This window comes from Caretta caretta, chromosome 25 (genome assembly GCF_965140235.1).
Source record: "Caretta caretta isolate rCarCar2 chromosome 25, rCarCar1.hap1, whole genome shotgun sequence".
NCBI lineage: Eukaryota > Metazoa > Chordata > Testudines > Cheloniidae > Caretta > Caretta caretta.
The window spans coordinates 17733068-17750497 of record NC_134230.1 but is presented as its reverse complement, the minus strand read 5'-3'; the positions used below and the strand labels follow the sequence as shown (position 1 = coordinate 17750497).

The window sequence follows — 17430 nt, the reverse complement described above, 5'->3', positions numbered from 1 at the left end:
CCATCACAGCTGAGTGTTAGAGGCTTGAGGCGAGCCATGACAGGTGCCATTAGTCCTACCATGTAGGAAGCAGCCCCATGATATTTCTTAGTTCTCTTTCCTATAGGAGCAGGATTATCCCCACTCTCTCTGAAAGCCCTTGAGTGCATGATCCCAGCTGGCACCTGCCACCCTCCCCACCTGGGCCGAAGGCTGATCAGTTTGCTGGAGCAGCTGAGCCCTCACCCTACCGGGAAAGAGCAGAGTGGAATTCTCACGCCTGACGAGGGTCTGAAACTCACCAGGCTGCATGGGCTGCACCCTGAGAGCAGGAACCCTGAGGAAGCAGGTGTTCCTGGGGGAACATACACTTCCTAGCTCTTCAACACCACTTCCTGAGCAAAGCCTGGAGCTGCCACCTCTGTGACCCCACTGGACGGGCAGAGTGGGCCCGAGCTGGGGGGAAGGAGGCAGTTTCCAAATTCAGTATGTGATTAGTTTAATCTCTACAGAACAGAACCACTCGCTTGCCCCAAATCCAGTGTGGTCCGGGAGGCAGGAAGCATTTATTCAGCCATTAAACATGAGCTTCATCACGTGATAAGCCACTAGATTACAGCATGTGGATTGTCATGCACTGGTCTGCACTATTCTGGCAGCCCATGAGCACCACGGTGTGCGCCCAGGGGCTTTAGATCCTGCTGAGAGGCCGCAGCTGGGTGGGGAGGGGGCAGGATCTCAGCCTTGTTCTGTTAATGCCCAGCGCTGTTTTCTGTCTGAGCGTTCCCTGGTTTACTTCCAAGTGGCTACATTTCAATTGCAGAACAAGTCTGGCATCTCTCCTCCCTCATAAGAGGCGCTGTCTGCCAAGGCAAATATGCCACCTCGTGCCAGTTCATGCCAATGGGCCCTATTGGACAGGGTGGGAAGGCAGAGTGCCGGCTGATCAAACACCAGGGGAACAAATCCATTCGGGGTGATGGGCTGCAGTTCTGCCATTCCTGTCCCAAGTTAGAGCTTTTCCCCGAGGACGCTGAGGTGATACACGATGATTCTCCCAAAGAAATCTGTGCTGTTCTCAAAGGTGATTTTCAATTTATCCAGCATTGTTTCTTCTGTCCTGAAGCTGTGGATGGAGCAGTAAAGGAAGAAACAAGGGCAATGGGGTACATGACACACAAACAACTTCCAGTACAGCAAGAGAGTCACTCACCCAGCACAACCCAATCAATGCAGGTAGGGAGCTAGGGCACGTGCTATATTCTCACCAAAACTGGGCTTCACTTCACATCCCCCAGCTTCCCTGCTACCCTCCCGCACACTGCAGAGTGCAAGGATTCCATCCAGCAACTGCTCCAACAGATTTAAGGCCACCTGCCTCTCGCCAGGCCCGTGTTAGACAGACCCTGCCCTATTGACGTTGTGCAGCATTGAAATAACTCCCGCAGGGCTGCGGTGGATTCTCCAAGTCTTGTGGCCTGTGCCACACAGGAAGTCAGACCAAGTGATGACAGTGGTGCTTTCTTCTATGGAAGAGCCATTCTAACCTAGCCCCCAGGGGTTCCCAGGGATCAGGATTCACATTGCCCTAGTCGGATCGTTAGCGTCCCTGGCTAACGGACCAAATCTGGTGACGAATCCTGGTCACATGCCACCTGTGACACGTGGTGCATATGCTTAGAAGACCTAGCCCCCAGTGAGAATGAAAGGATATCTGCAGGGCATTGATGTCTTCAGGGTAGAAGTCTGATATCTTCACAAGTTCTTCACCTTTTCTGCCACCTAAGAAGCAAGAGGAGAGGATGGAAATGTCTGTGCTGGTTGCAGAGTTAGATTAGCATGATCACTGGATCTACGCTGGGAACTGGATGTCCAAGTGTCTTTGGTGCTTCTGAAAAATCCCACCCCTATAGCTTTAGTTCAGGACTGGGGGTCAGGCCAAGAACTGGGTTTCAGTCCTCGTTCTGCCACTTAATCTCTCCAGTGCTATCTGTCCAGGTACCCGTATAGCCCTCATTACTCTTGCCTAGACAAGTTGCTTCTGTTTTCCTGGTTATAAAATGTGACCAGCCTAGGCCCTGTGAATTCAAAAATTGGACCAAAGTTCTCCCACACACCAGCACTGGTGAAAGACATTCCACACAGAGATGTATGCTGAATTAAATACAGTCGATACTGTAACATCTAGTTCAATGCAATCCTCTGCATCTGGATATACTGCCAGGAACTGAGCTGCGGAAGTGAACACGCCGTGCTGTGGATTTGCGATCCAGTGTGTCGCAGACTCTTTGGGAAGGTGCTTTCACATGAAAAGCACCGGAAAAGTGCATTCACAACTGAAAATAATTACAGTGCATCGGCCACAGATCTTTCTCTGGATTAGTTGTTGTTCAGTTCATCTGGCATGACCGCAGCATCAGTAGAACATTGTCTGAGCCCCAGTCTGCCTCTATCCCGTAATTAGAGCCCTTCCAATTCCTGAAAGATGAGTGACCCTGCAATCGACATGATGAATGGCACAGAATGCCACACGTTGTTCCCCAGCGGGGGAGGCTCTTTACCTTCCAGTGTACACAGCTGGCTCGCAAATCCACCCTGGAACTGAATCTGGAGTTGGGACACCTTGACAGTCTGTGGAAATTCCAGCATCACCCACTGGGAGGAGCCCTGGAGCCAGGAATGAAATGGGAGCACAGGTTACAGTCAGCTTCCATAGGGGCCACCCCGTTACACCCAGCGCGGGCGGATTCCGCAGGGAGCCCTGTAAGGCCCATAAAGGTGGGAGTGAGCACCGGTTAAAGTGCCCCCCGCCATGGTTAGCCCCCGGGGCAGAGCTAGGGCACAGCAGAGCGCAGTACAGCATGTACCCAGCGCAGTGGAGTGCTTAAGACAGCAATGCCACAGCGGCAGGGCCCGGGGAGGCAAGCCTGGCAGCCATTCCGTGCTCAGCAATAGCCCCCACGTAAGCTGGGCCGGTAGAACTCCCTTCCCTGATTCTCAGACGGGACGCCTGCTCCAGCGGGGGGACGTGCCGTCACTCCATTTCCCATGGTTGCCCCAACAGAGCAAGCACAGGGGGTCATCCGTGCAGCTCACCTGGTCCGAGTTCCAGCAGGTCTCCTCGCTCGCGTCGAACATGTGCTTCTTCCCGAACTGCTTGGCGTCCCGGTTGAGCACGGAGCTCACTCTGCAGGGACAGAAACCAGACTCGCGAGGGGTGATGCTAGGGGACGGGGCTCTGATGCCCAGTACAGAGAGCGCCCCACTCCCACGGTGAGCCCTGGTATCCGCAGACACAAGGCCAGGCTTCTCAGGAGACCGTCTATTACAACGGGCTCTGCACCAACGAGACCAGGCAGAACAAACCCCTCTGGGATGGAGCCAGGTGTTTGGGAAAGGTGCCAACTACGCAGCCCCAGAGCCTGAATCCCACAGAGCAGGTGCAATGCTGACAGCAGAACAAGCTGCCCCGGACCCCCGTCCCCCACAACACGGACCCTTCAGAGACCCTCCGAGGGCGGGAAGGGGAGTTCAGGAGCCACCCGTCTCCGCCGACCCCGATAAGCGGCTTCAGGAGCATTCGCTGAGCAGGAACGAGGCTGAGAGCCATCAAGCTTGGTTCACTCAAAGCAGCAGAGAGCCACCAGGTGGCAACAACAAGAGCCTCTCCAAGTCCTTTAGCTCCTCTGGGCTTCAGATCTGTGTGTGGAGAGCGTAGCCAGCTGCTGGCATTAACAAATAAGCCATAATCCGTGAGTGCTCTGACCCAGGGCTGACAGGTACACCAGGGGAAACCAGCCCCCCGAGAGTTCACTTTCTCAGAGGCTGGCGGGATTTACCTTCCCGCGCCCCACCCCACTCTGACTCGTCCACCAAGGACAAGTTCACTACAGCATGGAAAAATTCAGGGCAGTGGGTTCTTCGGGAGGCAGAAAGGAAAACTCACCTGCTCACAGTCTCACTGCAGATCAAGGGTGCCGTGGGCATGGCGCTGCTGGAAGTATTGCTCCTCTCCAGCACACGCCACTGATGAGGTTCGGTGCCAAAGCACCTAGGTGCAGCCTGCGATGGAGGGGCGCCTGGTAATGGGGCCGCAGCAGAGTTGCGGAGTTCAGAGGGGAAAGAGAATCCGTTCTCTGCCCTGCTCTGTTTGCTGCTCTGTTAACGTCACAGAACCCGGGTCCTGAAATGAAGGAAACACTCCCCAGAATCAGTTGCAGAGTCTCCAGGAGACAGGTAGCACTATGCACACAGTAGCCTTAGCCAGCCAGCCGTGCCTTGGCTGGGGGGTCGGGAATGATGTGCGGTACCGTGTGGGTCACTGCAGAGGCTGCCCCACCCTGGGTCAGTACCACGACCCCAGTCCTGCACAGGGCAGAACCTGAAGTCAGTGGGGCTGCAAGCAGGTACAGGAGCCCACCTGCAGAGATTGGGGCCCACGTGAAGCACTTGCCTAGATCCTATTTTGATCCAACCCACCATCTGCAACCCCCAAACAGAAATAAGATTAAAACATCACCCAAACAAAACAGTTAATCACGGACTGCGTGCAAACAAGAGGAGGCAGCACGAAAACAAACAGAGGCTGAAAACCCGGCACCTCTCGGGCAAAGAAATCACCCCGAGAACGTTAACAATCCATGCACAAAACACCGCCCAGCTATTTCCGCCAAGCAGAGAACTGGAGGATTTCCATCCCGGTGTTCATTTAACTCAATGAACTCAATAAAATGCTGGAACGATCTTTTCCATACCTACCTCCCCCCACCCCCACGCTCTCTCTTAGTTGGCACCTCTGGGCACCAATGTAATGTACCCTAATAATCCCCCGCCCCCCCCAAAAATCCACTTTCAGGCTCAGACCAAAACTGGAAAATACCAGCTCCTAGCGCAGCCATGCTGAGAGCGTCCCCAGGGGTTTAGCATCACGTACTTGGGTTTTATCCACCGCAGCCTCTGAGCCCTTCTGCGTAAAATCAGTAACAAGCCTAAGGGGGGGGGGGGGAGTCTATCCCGGGAAGCAAGGATGCTGAAAAAGATCTGAGGGTCATGGTGAATAGTCAACTGAACACGGATTCCTGCCCTGCCACTGTGGGTATAAGAGCGAATGCGATCCTGGGATACACAAACAGGGGACTCTGGAGTAGGAGGAGAGAGGATATTTTTGTCTCTGTATTTGGTGCTGGTGCAACCAGGGCTGGAATCCTGTGTCCAGTTCCGGTGCCCACAAATTCAGGAAGGATGGTGACACATTGGAGAGGGCTCAGAGAAGAGTCACAAGAGAGATTAAAGGGTTAGAAAACCTGCCTTAGAGCGATAGACTCCACTGGAGCTCAGTCTATTTAGCTTAACAGAGAAGGTGAAGGGGGGTGTTGGTCCCAGTGTGTCATTATCTACCTGAGGAACAAACATTTAATAACGGGCTCTTCAGTCTAGCAGGGAAAGATCTAACAGGAAAAAAGGGCTGGAAGTTGAAGCGAGGTATGTCTCCACTACAGACCTTACAGCTCGATCGCTGTGAGGTCTCCCATGTAGCCGCTCCCTGGCGGTGGGAGAGGGCTCTATTTACATTAAACCACCCCAATGAGCGGCCCCAGCTACATCCACAGGAGAGCGTCTCCCGCCTACATTGCGCTGTCCACTCGGGCGTGTCTGTCGGTGAAACGTACGTCCCTCGGGGGGTGTTTATTCACACCCCGATTGACAAAAGGGATAGTGTAGACATAGCCGCAGGCGGCTAAGGGGGGGGCAGTAAATTAACCAGTGGAATTTACCAAGGGCAGGGGGCTGCATTCTCCATCACGGCCAATGCTTAAATCGCACTGGATGTTTTCCTAAAAGATCAGCTCCGGGTAGGGTGACCAGATGTCCCGATTTTACAGGGACAGTCCCGATTTTGGAGTCTTTTTCTTCTATAGGCTTCTATTACCCCCCCCCCCCGTCCGGATTTTTCACATTTGCTGTCTCCTCACCCTAGCTCTGGGGGAAAGGCTAGGGCCCCAGGAGGAGCTGACCCCAGTGGTCTCTGGCCTCAGACGCTGTGCGCCCCCGTCCCAGCTCAGGGGGTCACCAAAGCCCCCCGCCCAGCTCCAAGGCAGAACCCGGGATTAGAGAAGGAAGCGCCCCCTGGCCTCCCGCGGACCTACCCGGGCTCCCGAGCGCGCTGCAGGCTGCGCCCTCGCCGTGCGCCCCGGGGAGATGGGCCGGCTACCGGAGGGAGGCGCACGCCGGCCGGGGCGGGGCTGCTCAGGAAGCCCTGAACTGCTTCCTGGGGCTGCCGGGGACTCTTAAAGAGACACAGCCCCGTGGGGAGCGCTGCGCCGGTTCGGGCCCCTCTGTCCCCGCCTCCGGATGGGGGGCTCCAACCCTGCCTTCCCGCTGGGAGGCGGCGGCCGGTGACTCCGCCACGGTCACGCAGCTAGTTTGGAGCACACAGGACTCCAAGCCCCCTCCGGGCCGTCCCAGTGCCCACTCCCCTGTCAAAGCTAGCAAAGGAACCCAGGCGTCCTGGCTCTCAGTCCTCCTACCCCTGCCAAAAGGGCCACGCTGTCAGAGGTGGGAGGAGAACCCGAGACTCCCGGGTCACCGCCCCCGCTTTAGGCATTAGACCAGTCACAGCTCACCTAGTACCAGTCTGTCCCTAGCACAGCCGGAGCAAGCCGGGACCCAGCTGACTTTGTAACGAAAGAGGTGCTGGGCCACGGAATTTTTTTGCTTTCATAACATGCAACAAACCCAGAGGTGCCGGGGGGCCCCGAACCGCCAAGCCCAAAGGTGCCGGGGCTCAGCCCTGGCACAAACTAAGCCCTGCAGGGGACCCTCAATGTCGTACGCGAATCCTCCAGGACCATTTCATTGCCTCCAGGACGCCACTGTGAGAAAGCTATTAAAGGGCGTGGGGGGAGGGGGGGCTTGGTGCCAGGACTCCTGGGTTCTGTGCCTGCCTTTGGGATGGAGTGTGGACTAGTGCTTAGAGCAGCAAAGGATGGTCTTCAGCAGTCCCGACTTCCCACTCCTGGCTTGAACCAGCCTAAATGGGGATAATGCTGCTACCCCGGCACGCAGAAGAAGGTGACAAGACGCTGCCAAATAGAGCCACGCCTGGAAAGCTTACGGAACTGGACCAGGGCCAGAGCAGACTGGATGCAACAGGGGGACGCGAGTGTCGTGAGAAAGCGCCCTCAGCAGTCTGGGTAAAGGCTGCAAACGTTGCCCTGGAAGCGTTTCACCATCAGCCCCAAGCTGCGCAACTCCCTGCCCACCAGAAAGCGCCTTGCAAAATGCAGATACCAAAAAGCCTCTCCGCCTGTGAGTGGAGGGGCCCCGGCGCACGTGCCCGCCACGCGCTGGAAAGTGCCTGAGCACAGCTCGCTGCGTGTGCATGACTGAGACTCCAGGCGTGCGATGTGTGCGGGTGGATGCAAACCTACAGAAGGTGAACAAGAAGGGAGAAATCCCGGGGAAGCCGGTGCATTTCTTCCTGTGCCCTGTCCTCGCCCTGAGCAGCCAATCCCAACCTGGCTGACCAGACACATGGGACATTTTGGAGGAACAAAGTGGGGAAAAATGGAAACATTTTTGCTCAGCATTAAACAGGCACCGGGGCAGTTTTTCCTAAACATGTTTGTGATCATGACGGCAGGTGTCAGACAGAGCCAGGGCGGGTGGTATATGAGCAGCTAGATTGTCTTTCCAGTGCTTTGGCCCATCACTTTAAGTCGAAGTCAAATTTAATTTTACAACCCCTTAATGGTCTCTAGTGCTTACAGCTGCAAAGAAAGGGCTCCAAATGTGGCTCATGGCAGAGCCCTCTTCCTCTGTCTGCAGAGCTCAGGAATGTCTATGATTACTATTGCACAGCTTTGGGGGTTCCTGGTGCTGCGCCGGGTGAGAATGCACACAGGGCTCATCTCACTGGCTGCTTTCTGACTTCTGGGGCCAGCTCCCGGAGTGTAATCCTGTTCCACGCAGCCACCCAGTGATTGTGGAAGTGTACACCAGCCTCCTGGGGAAGGCTCTGTAATGGCCCATTACATGCAGCATGATGACAGGGGAATTACTCAGAGCAGAACAATCAGGGAAGGAATTAAACAAATTGAAATGATGATCTGGAAATTGCTTGAACATAATGACCCCAGCCAATCAAGGAATGTCCCAGTTCCTTCAGTTCCCAGGTTAGACATTTGTCGGGTGTCACTTAATGTTGCAAATACAACCTCTTATTTTGCAGCATCCCTCATCCTGCCACTCTAAGCACTGTCACTGTCTAAGCACTCCCACCCTCCACACCAGGGCCCCCCTCAACACTCCAGGACGGTTGGAGTAAGGAGAACAGGAGGGGAGGGGAGGAAATATCCTTCCTAGAGCTGATCAAAAGGGGTCTGTGCAGCCAGCATTCCCGACAGATCCCTCAGGCACTAAGGACTCGGTTGCACAGGAATGAATGACCAGAGAGCCAAAGACAGAAGCAGAACTGAGAGGCAGAGATTGATCCTGGAGGATGTTTCCATTCCAGCGCTCCCCAAACTCTGTCTCACCAGATCGTCCTGCAGGGGACAGATTTAATTTATGCCACGGATAAAGGGTTCCCTCCCCGCCACACCCCCCATCCTCCCTATGGGGGTTCCAGAAGAGCCACTTCTACCAGAATTTCCCAATGGCAACTGCCAGCCAGTGCAGGTTCACTCAGCAGACTGGGGAACCCAGCCCCTGATGTCTGGGACGAAGGAAGGATTATTATCCCGTTTCACACCTGGAGCAAGGCCCAGTGACTTGACCAAGGGTTCTGTGGCAGAGCCAGAAACCGACCCCAGCTCTCCTGATTCCCAGCCCAACCATAGGGGAATTCCTCTTCCTCAGCAGAAGGTTCCCAAGTGGTGCTGCCAGCGAGGGACAATGTGGAGTTCTACCAACACCTGCCACTTGCATGCGAGGGCTGGCCAACGAGATGAGGCCGGAGTGGTCTCCACTGGGGGAGGCGCTGCCAGGGCCTGGGCCAGCTGGTCAAATTGCCTGTTAGCCAATGGGAAATCCAAGCTGGAGGCACAAGTTGATCGAGCACCGGGGAAGCTGAGCATCAACAATCCAGGATGTGGAGCTGCGTCCCGACACGCAAACGGGCACACTGGATTGCTGTGAGCCAAGGGCTGGGGGAGAACCTGGGGGGAAATGGCACCCATTGAGCTTTTGTTACACTGGGAATTACATGGCCAAGACCCCGCTAAGTTCTCGCTGCAACCCAGTCACCGGAGACTGAGACGGGCTCAGAACCGATCCACAACAGTCTTGTCTGGATGGTGCGGGAGGCGCGGCACTCCTTGGAAATAGGTGGCTGCATGTCACTTCCTTTAAACCACGTGGTGGGGCCAGTGACTGACAGTGGCTTGAGGAGTGTGCGCCAGGATAAGTGTGTGTGTGTGTGTCCTCCTGTGTACACTTGCTAAAGGGAGAGCTTTTATGTTAGCCTGATCCAACGCCCACTGAAATCAGAAAGGATCCCCACTGGCTCCAAAGAGACTGAGTGGAGCCCTTAGAGGTGAGCCTGTGTGTGTACGAGCGTGCAAGTGTGTGTGTGTGTTTGTGTACTGCCATGCGGGGGGGTAGAGGGAGGGTGTGTGTATATGTTTGTGAATGGGAGTTTGCACGTATATTGGTGATGTGTGCCCATGACAATCAGCACTACCTCAAGCCTTTACAACTCACCTCATCCCACGCCATCTTTGCCATCACATCTGGGGCATGTGCCCTGCCGGCTGCTGGTGCAATCTGAGCAGGAAATGCTCCGGCTCTGCCCTCCGAGGCCCCGGGAGCCCAGACAGAGAGGGGAGTTCGAAGGTTTTCCCTTTCCTAAGCTGTGAGCTGCCCTCATCACCGGTGCATAGATCTCACCGTCCGGCCCCACCAACCTCAGCCAGCCAGCTCAGGTTTGCAGGACTGCCAGGTCAGGGGCAGCAGGAACGGCAACCACTGGATTCAAATGTCAGGGCTGAACGGAGGGAGGGGTCCCCAATACCTTGCCATGGGGAGGGGTCAGGCTAAATGTCTGGTCCCACAGGAACCCAGCAAAGAGCCCCCAGCACCTCCCTGAAGAGCAATCAGACCGCATCAAATACCCCCCACCCTGCGCCAACCCTTATCCAGAGAAAGGCAAAGCCAGTGTAACCCACTGGTTCTATGCTCATTGCCGGTCACCCCTTAGAGGCTGGTCCTCCTATGAGGATTACAGCCTACTACTGGGAGCGGCTAATAGAGTCTCTCCTTCTGCTAAAGTGCTGGAGACCCTGTTTTTAGCACCGGTTCAGTCCCTGCCAAGAACTCGTGGTTGTGGGGCATTGCATGGGACCCTTCCTCTTTATTCAAATATTCTAGATACAGAAACTTCTCGAGAGCCCTCGGGACCGACACCTGCCTCCCCTCACTCTCAAGCAGGAGCACTGCAGGCTCTCACCTGGCTCGAAGTATTCACCAAACAGAGGCACCATGCCTCTCCTATTCCCCCCGAGCCCGAATTCATCCACTGACTTCAGTGGGATCACACCAGCACAGATCTGAACCTGGGGAGGCAGGAATTCGGCCTTTGAACCGCAGGGCCTGCTAGGGACGGGTTGGCCACAGGCTGGGCCTGGGCAGTAGGTGGCACTGGTGGCCCACAGCAGAGAAAAGCCAGCAGGCCAGGTAATTGCCCGGCCCCTTTTCTTCCTCTGTCTGGCTGCATCTCAGCCAACAAAAGCGCAGCCACATCTGGAGGCAACACCTGGATTTGCCCCAGTTCGCTGCTGCACATTATTAAACTGGGACCTGCCGGGGCAGAGCAGCCAGCGGTGGCGGAGAAGCAGGGAACAACTGCGAAAGAGAGAAATAATCACCCCACACACACGCTTACACACAGGCACCAGCAGCAGCTGTCTAAAATTAACCTTCCCTGGCATATGGTGCATTCTCACTTCTCCAATTTACCTGCAGCTTTGCAGAGGCGCCCTTGGAATACAATGAGTCAGCTTCAGGCACTTGATCGCCAGTCCCCAGAACCCCCCTGCCTTAGGCAATCTTCCCAGCCGACGCGCTGCAAGAGGAAATCAAAACCAAACCCAAACGCATTATCTGCAGCACTCCCGAGCCTCCAGGTTTTCCCCCCCCCCGTCACTGTGTCTGGATGAGTCACGCTCTGAGTGCACGCAGCCTGCCTGGGCTTGCTGAAAAGCAAAAAGCAAATTGACCCCCACCCCAAAGCTTTCCTCCTCGTGTGATCAGCACGAATGGACCCAGGCCAAGGCTGAGACCAGTGCTTGGGGTCTGGGGCAATCACCCTTGGGTCCCCGGTGACCACAGCTGGAGTCCCCCCACACACGTGTGTGTACACGCACACACACACAGTGCCTCAGAAAAATCAGACAGCTCACGCTGGGCTCTGAGAAACTGGAGGCCTCCCTACTCAGGGTCCGCTCTTGAAAATCACAAGTGCTTGAGCTCTGCCCAATCCAAATCCCGGTCACCGTCCCCATTCTGCAACAGGACTCAGTGGCTGGCTGACGTGGGAGCTGGGTGTGGTCCGTGGTATGTCACACGTGGCCTAGGGCCTGCAGGGCTGCAATGGGGAGCCAGGGGGCAAGTGGGCTCCTAGCAAGCTCAGCCTGCTCCCCAGCTCCCAGCCACCTCTGACTCCCACAGCTCATTTCCATCGTGTCCCATCTCAGGGCTCCAGCACTGAATTGTCCTGACACAACGCGTCTGGAAGGGCCCAGCCTCTGACACAAGTCAGGGGCTGTGCATCTCCAGCGTTGGCGGCCCTCGGTGGGGGACAACGGCTGGTCAGGGCCTTTTCTGCACCGAGCCAGCATGGGGCCTAAGTCTGACTGAAGTCTTGCTTCCCAGGCTGGTGCATCGGCCCTGTGCTTTGGACCACGCCCCCATGGTGTTTGGCAAGTCGGCCTGTGCCCTCTCCAGCCAGCCCTGGGGCACTGCAGGGAGATGGCTCTAGCTCGCTGAGCCAGGGAGCACAGACACTAGGCAGTGCCCTGCACGGGGGGAAGAGGTGGGGACGACGACAACACAGCACAGGGCACTAAATGGACATCATCTGGTGGCCAATGTGCCATGTACCTAGTCACTGGCAGTGAGCAAATTAACAAAGCAAGAAAGCCGCACAGTTAATGAGCGGTGGAATAATTAACCAGACTGCAGGAGCAGCACCAGTCCATGAGGATCGCTGACCCTCGGCCACAGACTTGCTGCTAATTGGAGAGGATAACCGCCCCCCCAGCAACTTCACAGCCGTAAGGTAGGGAGGGGATCTCTTACAGGCCTAGCTGGGATTCTCAGCTCTGCTCAGCATTGACCATGACCTGGTAACAGCTGGGGCAATGGAATCTCCTGCCCAAGGAGCCAGCCAGGCCCAAGACATCACAGCTGCCTTGGTACTTCCCGCTCAGCTTTGATCCTGGGGTCCTGCCTGCCCACAGCCACTGAGAACTGCTGGCACACGTATTACAGTAGCACCCAGAGGCCCTGCTGTGCCCGGTGCTGCTCAGACCCAGAATGGACAATTTAAATAGACAGAGGCTGGGAGGGGGTGACAGACTTGCCCGAGGTCCTCCTGCAGCAGAGAGGGGATTAGACCTCAGTTCTCCGGAGCCCCCAGCCCACGCCCTGCCCATTGGGCTATGCTGCCTCTCAGTTGGAGCCAGGGGAATGCAGCCGTGGAGACATCATTCCCCAGAGCGTAGCACTGACAGACACACAGACCGACAGTCTTATGCTTCCACAGCACCTCTCAGGAGGCCAAACCCACAGCAATGCTGAGCCTTCAGTGTTAGTGGCGGATACAGGTGCCCAGCTCAAGAGACACACAGGGCACGTCTGTGTCCGGGAGCCCCCTGTCTGCCCCCGGCACTTAGCGCTCACTCCGCCCCCCCTTCCCCGGCAGCCCTGTCCTGCCTGCTCCTTTCTTCCAGGTCACTGACGTGTGGAATGAGCTAAATCAGACCCAAGCCCAACCCCTGTGGAGCTGCCCACTGCCTGCCATGGTTGGGCCAGGCACATCCTTGCCAGAGCTGCTCACCCATGACTGGCCTCCCTGGTGAGCCTCTTGTGCAGCACTGTGTCGAATGCAGCAGTAATCAATACCCCAGATCCCCTGTCAGCCCCTGGTGCTGCGTCCATGCTCGGTTTGTTAGGCATCATCTTCCCACTGCTTACAGGAGCCGGATGAGCCACCCAGGGGACCATCAGACAGTGCAGCAGGGCGTGGGTGGTGCAGGCTTGTACACACACACATGCATGCACGCACAGACCCACATACAAACGTACACAGGTGCACACATACATATGCACAGAGCCTCACGTGCACACTCCCAATGGCGTGCACACACACACAGGCGCCCATTCACACCACTGCTCAACCAACGGGCTTCAAGTCCGAAGCACGGCGAGCCAGCCTCTGGTCCATGGACTGAGGCTGCTAATGAGGAAGGTGGTCACAGCCAATTTGTCAGGGGAGTTGGGAACTGAAGTGGGCCCAGCCCCCCCATTTCACGAAGGCCACCCAACAGCACCAGCTGATAATGGAGCCAGTCCCCAGCCACCTGGGCTGGAGTTGGGGGGAACAGTTTTACATACCCCCAGATCCAGTGATGAATACTGCTGCCCACTCAGGGTGCTCTGATGGCCCCTCCCCGGCGGGAGCAGACAGCTGGTCTGGAGAGCTGAGGCCACAGATGCTGGACTGGGGGTGTCTTCTGGGGGAAGCAGAGTTCACAGTGCAGGGTGATGGCAAAATGCATCGGTCAAGCCAGGCCTGTGGCATCGATTCAAGCAGCTGTGGGAGTGCTGCGGCCCAGGGGAGCTGCAAGATGGCAGCTGGGATGCCCAAGGGAGGCCGATGTGCCCCTGCCCATGAGGAGAGAGGCAATGCTGGCTTACAGGGTTATAATGTCTTTCATCCCCAAAGATCCCAAAGTGTTTATTGATTGCATATACCTGCATGCAAGGTACCCATAGCCACCTCGGGGTGCGGCCTGCCTGGGCTTAACAAAACAGCCGCTTAGGGCTGAAAAAGAGGAGAATTGCATCCGCTTGACACTGCAGCAGGGAGCTGGAGTGGGGGTGGGGAAGGACACCAAGGTTAACATCCCCGAGATCATTAAAGACTGTGAGTCCTTGGGCCTCAGTTCCTTTCCCCTCCCTGAGCCAGGCTGCGGAGGAGTGGCCGGCAGTGGAGAATGGACAGAGCATCTGGAGGAATTTTGAAGGTGGCCCCAGCAGGGGAGAGCTGAGGGCTGAGACTGAGGTTCATGTCAGATCAAGGAGAAAAAAGAAAAAAACATGCTTGATGAGAGGGAAGCAGCAATCAAGTTTATTCAGCTTAACGATCTCTGAGTTAGCAAAGTTCGGCAGCCAGGCCAAGGGCTTGTCAAGCAATGTACAGCACTGCCGACATCTGAGACAAGCAAGGATGGGCGCTCTGCACCGGCCTGCTAGGGGTCTTATTGGGATGGACAGGAGCGTGTCCCAGGGGGTTAACCCAGCTGGTTTTGCCAGGGTGGGGGGGGGGGGGTGGATTTCTGTGCTAGGTGAATTATTAACCCTGGAATGTGCCACTTTGTTCCAATCTGCGAAGCAAAATTTTAAATTCAGATTAATTTAATGAACGAACAGCAATACCGAGCACGGGCTCCCAAGCCCCTGACTCGGCCCCAGCCTTGCCGAGCAGGAGGAAAGCTGCTCCCTGTTTCGCAGATCGGGATCCGACACCCTACGCACCGTGTTCTCCCATGGGCCACAGCTTTACCGCCACTCTGTTGCTGTGCCAGCCAGCTCCAAGCTTGCAAATATCAGAAGTCCCCCCCAAATCAAATCATGAGACTTTAACCATACTAAACGCTGGGTCTTTTTCGTTTGCCTTTGGGGTGTAGAGTCTTTAGGGGATCCATTTTCAAGCTTTTCTCCACGATTACGAGAACTTGAACCCACTGGGGCTCTGGCTCTCTGGCGCGTGCGGAGGCAAAAGTGCCTGGGGTAGTGTCCAGGCCAAGAGAAAGGGCTCTTCCCAGGGAGGCCTGGCCGAGCAAGAAGGGGGCCCGGGCACATTCTGAGCCACAGGGGGAGTCGGTGGCAGAGCCAGGCTTCGGGCTAAGGAGCGCCCAGTCCTTCGATCGGACCCCCAGCTCAGGCATCATCCCTCTGCCAGAGCACACGCGCCTCCTGGACACTCTGCTGCCAGAGGGGGGATCGGCCCTTCCAGCCCAGCTCTCCCCATGCTCACCTAGGGCGGTGTTTACTTCCCCTAAAGCTGGTGTAACCCCCCACTCGCACACACACATACACACAGCAGAGCCAGGGCCCCTTCCCAGCCGCTTAAGGGAAACCGCCACAGAGTGCCACTCCCGAGCCCGTGCCCGTGTCCCTCAGCAGAGGCTAATGGGGAGAGACGGTTGCTCGGGGCAGCGTCTGTCGGCTCAGATTAGAGGGCGCTCACTGGCTGTGGGATTCCTGCCCCCTGAGCCAGGACGGGGAAGGTGAGAAACCTGCTGCCTGAGCCATCGGCAGCCAGTCCCTGGCGCGGCCAATCCCAGCTCCCACGGGGCCTCGCTGGGGAGACGCGCATGCAATGGCAGGAGGGGAAGCTTCATGGGGCTACGGACCAGGTTCCAGCTGGGGTGGGGTGGGGGGCTGATTCTCTGTTCCCTTTTCCCTGGGCTTGGAGTGGGACTTTGTGCTGCCCACGTTCTGGGGCACTGCAGGGCCCTGCCTGGCTTCTGGTATCAGTTAGAGCCACCTCAGGGCTACTCTGCCTTACACTCCGCTCCCCATGGCTGCTGAGATGCAGAGAATAGCCAGAGTGCAGTGCCCTCTGGCCATGCCCAGGGCCCTGGTTGGCCAGGGACTGGGAGCAGAGCGCTGCGCAGGGGGGATTCTCCCCTTTATGCTGCCAGAGTGTAGTAAAGGGGCTTTAGCCAGGTGCTGGAGCAATTTCCTTAAATTTCCCAGGATCTGTTATAAACCTTCCCCCTAATTTTACTACCTTCTTTCCTTCTTCCCTGCTGCCCATCCCCCACTGAGAGAAATTGTCCCTTCTCCCTGGTGATTCACACCCCCCCCTCCGCCCAATCCCCAGCGCCAAGCGAGCGGAATTTGCATAGTAATGAAGGCCTGGGAGTTGCAAAATATCTGCAATCATGTTTGAAATCTGTTCAATTAGCAACTTTTCAGGACTATTTATCCATCATGTCAGCAGCTTGGAGTGCAGCGGAGGAAAAAAACCCCACCCAGCTCCTAGAGATTGCCAATTGAGCCACTTCTGATGTGTGTTTTGTCCTCGTTTTTTCTATGACAACTGTGCAGAATGGAAGGTTGCCTTTTTATTCTCTTCCTCCTTTAGGAGGCAGCTCTTAATATGCTGGTAATTAAGAGCTCATTTGGCTCAGGTTCCTTTTAAAAGAAAACATTCTTGCAGAAGCAAAAAGAAGTCTTTAACAATAACAGTGCCTTTATGGCAAACGTATTGGCACCGAGCAGTGGTCAGGTCTTCTGACTGGCAAGCTCAATTGCTGTGAGCCAGCCCCAGGACCCCTCTTATCGCTGTGGCATGGTAGCACCTCCAGACTCTGACAGAGATCAGAGCCTCATTGTGCTGGGTTCTGCAGATACACACGGGCGAGAGACAGTCCCTACCCTGACCCAGATCAGAGTCCCATTGTGCTGGGTACTGCAGATACACATCAAGGGACAGGCCTGCCCTCCAAAAGCTCACAAACAAAACAGACAAAAAGCATTATTGAGGCTCAGAGAAATTAACAAACAGTGAGTCTGTGCAGCACCAGGACTCCAGCCCAGGGCTCCAAAGCCCCAGACCATCTTCCCTGCCTGTCAAGTGGTGGGTGAACAGCTCCAGATTCCTGGTTTAAATTTAGACCCGAGACTCTGTTCCAATTCAGCTAGGGTCAGTAATGGCTGGAAATCGCTCACTGCCATTTCATAGCCAACTTGAACTGGGTTTGGTGGCTCTCAGCCCAGCTCCTGGTGTTCTGGGGTTCACGTGGCAGACCCACCGAGGTCTGAATGGACCATCCAGGGGGTGCACCCTTGTGGCCCATAGAGGCTGAGGCACCTAACGGACGATGCTTGCGGGACGCTTGCCCTGGCTCTGCCCAGACTGTACTCATCCTGTGCATAGAGCACAGCTCCCACTTAGGGCTTAGGAGTGGGTGCATCCCTACAGCCCCTTAGACAGTCTGCTCTGGTGTATTTGCCCGTTCTGGCCCTGACCCTGCTGTGGGGCTCAGTCCATTAGCACAGCCCCTAGTCTGCATCCAGGACTTGCTGCTTACATAGCTAGCCCATTGCTTTCACCAGAAAGCTGCATGGGACGGCCATGGGCCGTAGGCTCCAGCTGCCCAGCACAGCCTGCCTGGGGGTGAACTGGAAGGAGCAGCAATGGGCTGGGCTGGGCGTCAT

General features: G+C 56.1%; 1 protein-coding gene across 2 annotated transcripts; it reads right to left on the bottom strand.

The window, feature by feature from the left end:
* Window positions 1-516: 516 nt before the first annotated feature.
* NR2C2AP (nuclear receptor 2C2 associated protein) lies at window positions 517-11055 on the bottom strand. Of its 2 annotated transcripts, none has more exons than XM_075123141.1 (6): window positions 10936-11055; window positions 3926-4162; window positions 3076-3166; window positions 2541-2646; window positions 1694-1761; window positions 517-1107 (listed from the first exon to the last, which is right to left on the bottom strand). In XM_075123141.1, exons 2-6 carry the CDS (start codon window positions 3964-3966, stop codon window positions 991-993), a joined length of 423 nt encoding a protein of 140 aa, XP_074979242.1. In that variant the 5' UTR covers window positions 3967-4162; window positions 10936-11055; the 3' UTR covers window positions 517-990. The 2 variants fall into 2 exon arrangements, with proteins under 2 accessions (XP_074979242.1, XP_074979241.1); XM_075123140.1 differs by lacking the exon at window positions 10936-11055 and adding an exon at window positions 6126-6273.
* Between the last annotated feature and the right edge of the window lie 6375 nt (window positions 11056-17430).

Bases quoted from the DNA above. Each gene is read 5' to 3' on its own strand.
- NR2C2AP (XM_075123141.1), bottom strand. From the start codon at position 3,966: ATGCCCACGGCACCCTTGATCTGCAGTGAGACTGTGAGCAG. The intron at 3,167-3,925 runs GTGAGTTTTCCT...CTGTCCCTGCAG, and splicing joins TGCAGTGAGACTGTGAGCAG to AGTGAGCTCCGTGCTCAACC. The intron at 2,647-3,075 runs GTGAGCTGCACG...TCCTGGCTCCAG, and splicing joins CCTGCTGGAACTCGGACCAG to GGCTCCTCCCAGTGGGTGAT.